The sequence below is a fragment of the Sinocyclocheilus grahami genome, unplaced genomic scaffold (assembly GCF_001515645.1).
Source record: "Sinocyclocheilus grahami isolate Dianchi unplaced genomic scaffold, SAMN03320097.WGS_v1.1 scaffold10842.1, whole genome shotgun sequence".
Classification (NCBI taxonomy): domain Eukaryota; kingdom Metazoa; phylum Chordata; class Actinopteri; order Cypriniformes; family Cyprinidae; genus Sinocyclocheilus; species Sinocyclocheilus grahami.
In genome coordinates this window covers 1-7,186 of record NW_015513477.1, presented here as the reverse complement: position 1 = coordinate 7,186, position 7,186 = coordinate 1, and the positions used below count along the sequence as shown (strand labels likewise).

At 32.6% G+C, this 7,186-nt stretch overlaps 1 protein-coding gene across 1 annotated transcript; it reads right to left on the bottom strand.

Moving 5' to 3' along the window:
• Positions 1-1,280: 1,280 nt before the first annotated feature.
• Positions 1,281-7,181, bottom strand: LOC107578552 (progressive ankylosis protein homolog B-like; the record flags this gene model as incomplete). Its single annotated transcript, XM_016264501.1, has 6 exons — positions 1,281-1,380; positions 1,513-1,636; positions 3,340-3,469; positions 4,895-4,990; positions 6,082-6,174; positions 7,170-7,181. Coding segments are annotated over 6 exons (555 nt in total), but the record flags the coding sequence as incomplete, so codon positions are not given.
• Positions 7,182-7,186: the final 5 nt, after the last annotated feature.

Below are 7,186 nucleotides of genomic sequence, written 5' to 3'. Positions count from 1 at the left end.
TATGAAACACAGACCAAACAAATATTGGTTAAATCATTCATAAAAGCCATTATTACATAATTTGTTATACTGAAGTGGAATAGTTTAAGAAAGAATGATTTGCAAAGGTTTTTCAATAAAATATGTGTGGTGGAGCTTGTAAAATTAAAATTGAAAAGTGGGGCGTGTTGTCACATTATATGGAGTTGTGAAATCATACAATTTAATGGGATTTCAGTTAAATTTCATGAAATAACTAAAATGTAAAGTGTAACGTGCACTGCTGTTTAAAAGTTTACAAATATTTATTTATTTAAACTTTTTCTCTTATGTTTACCAGGGCTGCATTTATTTGATCAAAAATACAGTAAGATTGTAAAATATTATTTCAACTTAAAATAACTGGTTTCTATTTTAATATATTTTAAAATGCAATGTATTCATGTGATGGCAAAATATTTAGTGTTCACATGCTAAATTGGTGCTCAAGAAACATTTCTTATTATCAATGCTGAAAACTGTAAAATGTGAAACATTTAATCAGGATTCTTTCATGAATAGAGAAATAAAGAACAGCATTTCTTGAAATAGAAATCTTTTGTAACATCATCAATGTCCTTACTGTCATGTATTATCAAATTAATGAATCTTTGCTGAATAAATGAATCAATTTCTTTAAAAAAAATCATACTAACCCCAAATTTTTGAACAGTAGTGTATAAAAACCATTGCTTTAACAGACAGACAGCTACACTATTTAATGAATTGTATAAAATTACAGCAATTAAAATATATGACAATCTGCCCCATATAAATAGACAAATTGATCTCAAACTGAAATATATGGGGGTAAAAAATATTTGTTCTAAGAACACAGTTCAACATTTAGGTTAATAAAATCTACCTTCATAATATAGTTGACCCTTGCCTTATATGTCAGTGTTTTTTATTGTGTTTAAAAAAAGTTTAGTTTGGAAGACTGAAATATTGAACTTTGAAACCGGCATACAAAACCCCTGATAGAGAAAGCACATTTATGTAACTGGACTTTTGACTCAAGACCTTATAGTTATTGAAATAACTACCCTCACTCTCCTGTATGTGCTTACGCTTAAAATATACAATATACTATTGAAATGAACATGTTTGTAGATTCATATCTGTGGAGTTGCCACAGCATTACACTGATGTATTGTTAAAAGGTGCTTGATTATATTGTTAATGCCCTTTTGTTGTATTCACATCAAACAGAAAGCAGTTTTATCATAAGAAAAAACCTACAGGCTTCTGTGTTATCGTACCTGTTTTCGGTAGACATAACATGCTGCGATTGCAACCATAGTAGACTCCCCAAGGAAACCAGCCAGCAGGGATCCAACACCAAGTGTGGCTCCATGTACCCTGCACAAATTGAAGCACAGAAAGCTTTTAAATTCAGTCTAACGGATTTTATTATACAATTTGATGCACTGAAGTACAACGACTAATGACCTATATGCGAGTAGTGAGTACAGTCAAGCACAACACACTTACCCCATGTAAGGCAGCACTATGAGACTGGTAATGAGGACAATGATGCGGAGGACAGAGCTGGGCGCCAGGACAAAGGTCTTCTTCAGGGTCATGAGCCAACCAGTCAGGTGAGCACGAATCGTCACTGAGGATAAAAAACAGTACATGCAAAGCTGGTCTCAAGCAATCATGTGAAAACATATTTTACATCCCACTCATTGCTATAGTACTGTTATATCATAAAAGTGAAGTGCAATTAAATTGGATGGTTAAATTAAATACATTGTGGTTCTTTCTCTCTCAGTTTCTGTAGGCCTTGAGGCATTGTAAGTGAAGCATGACCACTCTTGACCTTTGACTTTTCAAAAGGCATTTTCAAAGAGCAACCTAAGACCATCTGTCCATTTGATAATGCACTGCACATCAGAACTTGAATCATGCATTTTTGAGAATGTGCAGCGACAGAACTTTGCAGAAAGGTCCGCAGATTTCCACAGAATTAGAACATGGGACATTCACAAAGTTCAATATAGACTACTACAAGGACACATTAATTTGATCAAAAGTGACAGTAGACATTTAAAATGAATTTAGAATGAATATTAGACTTGCACTTATTCATTTACTAACTACTTGTTTTCTTTAAAAAAATAACACTCGCTGGTAACACTTTACAATAAGGTTCTGTAGTTAACATTAGTTAACTACTTTAGTTAACATGAACTAAGCATGAACAATACTTCTACAGCATTTATTAATCTTAGTTAATGTTAATTTCAACAGTTACTACTGCATTATTAAAATCAAAGGTCGTGCTTGTTAACATTAGTTAATGCGCTGTGAATTAACATGAACTAACTATGAACAACTGTATTTTCATTAACTAACATTAACAAAGATTAATAAATACTGTAATAAATGTATTTTTCATTGTTTGTTCATGTTAGTTAATACATTAACTAACATTAACTAATGGAACCTTATTGTAAAGTGTTACCCACTCGCTTCTCTGTTCTTTTATCATATTCTATTTGTTTTCTTTTTATTTATTATACAATTAACAAAAAGCAAAAAAAGAGGCCTCTAACACTAGCTTGCTCTATTCTTTTTCTATTCTATCGGTTTTCTTTTTATTTATTATATAAACCTTGCCATGTGTATTATAGCACTTGTATATCATTGCTCTTTTGTTGATTTTGATTGCTTCCTTTGTCCTCATTTGTAAGTCGCTTTGGATAAAAGCATCTGCTAAATGACTAAATGTAAATGCAAATTTAAAATGCAACAAAAATGTCTATTTAAAAAAAATGCTGTTTTTGGAATTTTCAAAGAAAAATAAAAGAAAATCAGTTTCAAATATTAATCAGCACAACATTTTCAACATTAATAATAAGAAGAAATGACTCTTGAGTAGCAAATCAGCATATTATAATGATTTCTGAAAGATTATGTGACACTGAAGACTGGAGCAATGGATTCTGAAAACTCAGCTTTGCCATCACAGGAATAAATTACATTTTAAGATATTAAAATAGAAAACATTTATTTTAAATAAAAATGACTATTTTATTACTGTAAAAATAAATACAGCCTTGGTGAACAAAAACCAACCCCAAACGTTTTAAACAACAGTGTATGTCCTGTGTCTTACGACTTTATTAAATATTTTTGCTATTTTGATTATGCTTTTCTGATTTCATTAAGAGTGAAATATTATTTGTGAAAACTGTACTTTCTATGTACTTTCTACTGGATGCTAAAATAAGCATACAGTACATATGCCCCCCCCCCCAAAAAAAAATAATAAAGAATGTTTGTTTTTATGTAAATTGACTTAAAGTGCAATACCTGGAATGGGAAAGAAGGAGAAAATTCGTAATGGGATGACACACAGCTCAGCAAAGGCATGATCTACACCAATGATGTCCACCAGGATCCTCTCAGAAATGTGTGGTGCCCAGAACACCACAAAACAGAGCTGCACAGAGAAAGACACACTACCTGAATGGAGCTATCCAAACAAAGTAAAAGTAAAGTAAAGTAAAGTAAAATAAATCATAGTAAAATATAATGCAGTTAACAAGAAACAGGGTAAACAAAAAATAGGCTATTCTGGTTATTTCTGTGAAATGGCACTTTGGTTTTCCTGGTTAACTAGTGGAATATAATATCATAGTATACATGTTGATTTTAGATTCAGATCACATGTAAGCAAGCATATTATACTCACCCTGTTCACAGAGCTATCAAAACACTATCATTTACACTCATAACTGTTTATATCTACAGTGACTGAGTGGAGAAACGTCTTTGAAATATGGCTAACAGCACTGAAATGGGAAGTGTGTGCACAGATACGCATGACCAGACATGGTAGCACAAGAACTCAACACTTGCTGCAACCTCTTAACATCAATAACACAAACCAACCATCAATGATACATCATTTACAATCAAGTCCTGAGGGTTTCCAGCTTTTACAAAGCAAAATGTTAACACAGAATCTCGATGGCTTTGAGTGATTAATTAAAAAGCAAAGAAACCACAGTATTCATCCGTAGCAGTTCATTCATGCAACATTTTATTGAAGAGGAGAACATCTGGGCAAAACTATATATTGTTTAAGTAAGAGAGTAAACAGAAGCCTTGTTATATGAGTGACACGGACTCATACAATCATAATCTTTCCTCCATATCGCTGACAGAGAGGTGAAATTATGGCATAAAAATGATAGCTGTAGTGTAATACCATGAAGGCTTTAATCTAGGTCAGGAAGGGAAGGTCTGACCCTGTTACCGAGGCAGAGCGCATCAATTAATCATTTAGCCGGACTCTAAAAGCACTCACAATAACAAGACACACTATCTTAATGCGCTCCTTATGGCTTTACAACAACGTGTTTAGTAGCTTAATTTAATGTGAACAAATTAAGCTAGTGTGGGTTTAAATACTATACATGTAGACCTAAGGAAGAAGTTGTAAGTGGGACTTAAGCAACAGCACTCATACTACCCATATTCATAATGTATGGAACACATACTTTGTTAACGGTCACAAATTAAGATTCAAACCAAAAGTAGTACAGCAAGCTCTATCTACCACGCTTTTATCTTCCTGCTTTTCATATATGGGCTGCTACGACTTAAATCACCTGTTATATTCCTCAACTGTAAGTTGCTTTGGATAAAAGCGTCTTCCAAATGAATAAATGTAAATGTTAATGTAGATAGAAACCTCCTCCTCCTGATTGGCTGAACAAAGAATATGACCACGGCCCACGGTCACAATAAACTCATACAGCACCTTTGAACTCGCTGAACTTCAGTAACCGCTGTTACCAAAAATATGAAACAAGTGTTATTGAAGCCAGATGGCGACAGAGGAGAATTTGGATGAACTTACCGTTATAGAAAGAGCCAAACAAACAAAAGTGAAGCGCTTGATGTCGGACTTTGTCACAACTGTACCACTGTTGGCCAACTTGTTGCTTGGGTTATTCTGGAAAATAAGAACAAACACAAAGAGCAGATGTCAAGAAAGTAGTTCATTTCTTTTTCAGGATAAGTTTTGAGCATTTAGACTCTGCATATCATCAAAAAAATTTTTTAAAGAAAGCAATAAATGCATTAAATTGATCAAAAGTGACAGTAAAACATTCATGTTACAAAAAAATATATATTTTAAATAAATGTTGTTCATCAAAGAATCCTGAATAAATGCAGCACAACTGTTTTCAACATTGATAATAATAAGAAATCTTTCTTGAGCATCAAATCAGCATATTACAATGATTTCTGAGGATCATGTGACACTGAAGACTGGAGTAATGGGGGCTTAAAATTCGACTTTACCATCACAGGAATAAATTAAATTTGAAAACATATTAAAATAGAAAAGAAAATTTTAAATAATAATAACATTTCACAATGTTACAGGTTTGACTATATTTTTGATCAAATAAATGCAGCCTTGGCGAGTATAAGACACTTCTTTCTAAAGCATTAAAAATATATTACAGACCCCAAACTTTTGAACGGTAATATATATCATCTTCATCCATAAAATTATTAACTACAGTTGGCCAGACACCTGTGGCCAGAGAATGTCCCCTCACTTCCTGAAAACTTCCTAATTGTGGATCCTGCTGATCCTTTTGTGGATCCAAACATCCATAAATAACAGCACACTACTGTGCGCCTTTTTTAATTACAGTCTCTGGGACTCTAGCTGCAGCTCTGTCTCCATGAACCCACTCTATTTACCCCCCAAAAATAATTGCTTTGTCATGAAGTAGAACAAGATAATAGACACTGCAGTATTAGCACACAGAAAAGGTGGAAGATATAAACTAATTTTGTCATCCCTTAAAGGTATGAGACAAAGTTAGACAGTGTGGTATAAATAAAAAGCAAATAAACCACACTGACTCCTTTTCCTGATCTTTCAGGCAGGATACTGGGAGGAGAAGATGGAAAGCTGTCATTTTAACTTAAGTATATATGTGGAGGATGATTAGTATTAAGCATTCAGAGAACTGTATGATTAAGGATGAAAAAAGTGTTAGTTTAAGGTAAAACAACAACATTTACCTTGTCAAAAGCAGGGTAAACAGCTCTGAGTTCAGTGAGCCATCCATATGGCATATGACCCACTGGATATGTTGCTGTGAGAACTGCGACAGCCTGGAAAACAATAACATTAAACACCCACAATTTCATCTGTTTATAATGAATGTTTCTATTGTAGAGGAGCTGAGTGACGCAAAATATTTCTGACATCTAGGCACCAAACAACTAAACTGACAATAAAGCTTGTTTCGTCATTATAGTTATAAACCTATTTTAAGAGTATATTAAAGTAGGTTTGAGGGGGGAAAGTACAGCAATTTTAGCCTTCGGTGGTAAAGATGTCCCATAAAGCACAGGATGCAGATGAGATGCAATTATGCCACATTAACAACTATTATAAAATGAGTTTTATTCAGTGTTACTTTCGTATTATTTTTCATAGTAATATAGTATTTATTATTATTTTGAATTAGCTTTTAATTTTGTCATTTAAATCTTAGATGATGTTTATTAATTTTTAGTAGTAGTTTTTGTATTTTAAAAACATTTCTAATTAGCTTTAATTGTTTTTATCTCTGTGTTATTTTTTAGTAATTTTAGTACTTTAACTTAATTTTATTTCAGATAGTTGCCAGGGCAAAATTTGAAGGCATAGTTTTTCCATCATTATCAGATTTATATTTTATTTCGGCATTATTCCAATTACTGAAAACTATTTTTAAGAGTTTTAGTTTACAATAACAACTATTTTTATTCACTAGATGCATAATTAAAGATAGACACTATACATGCATTTTCCATTTCTGTAGTCTCAACTAAAATCATAATTGTCACAATTCTTATTAAAGTGCTGCTCTGTTTATACCTGATGACACTGCTTCACTTAAAATAAAATAGAAAAAATAAAAGAAAATGTTCCCCCATTCATTTCATTATATTTTCATAGCAAGGGAAGCTGAATTTCACTGTGAATGTATTGCTAAATTGAAATATCAACTGAATATTCACACATACGCTGTATCTAAATGACTGAAAATAATGATAGTGACTATAATTTGATATCTAAATACTGTAAAGGCAAGCGTGTTCTTGCCATGGGACACACTAACCTCTGTGGCAACTGTGC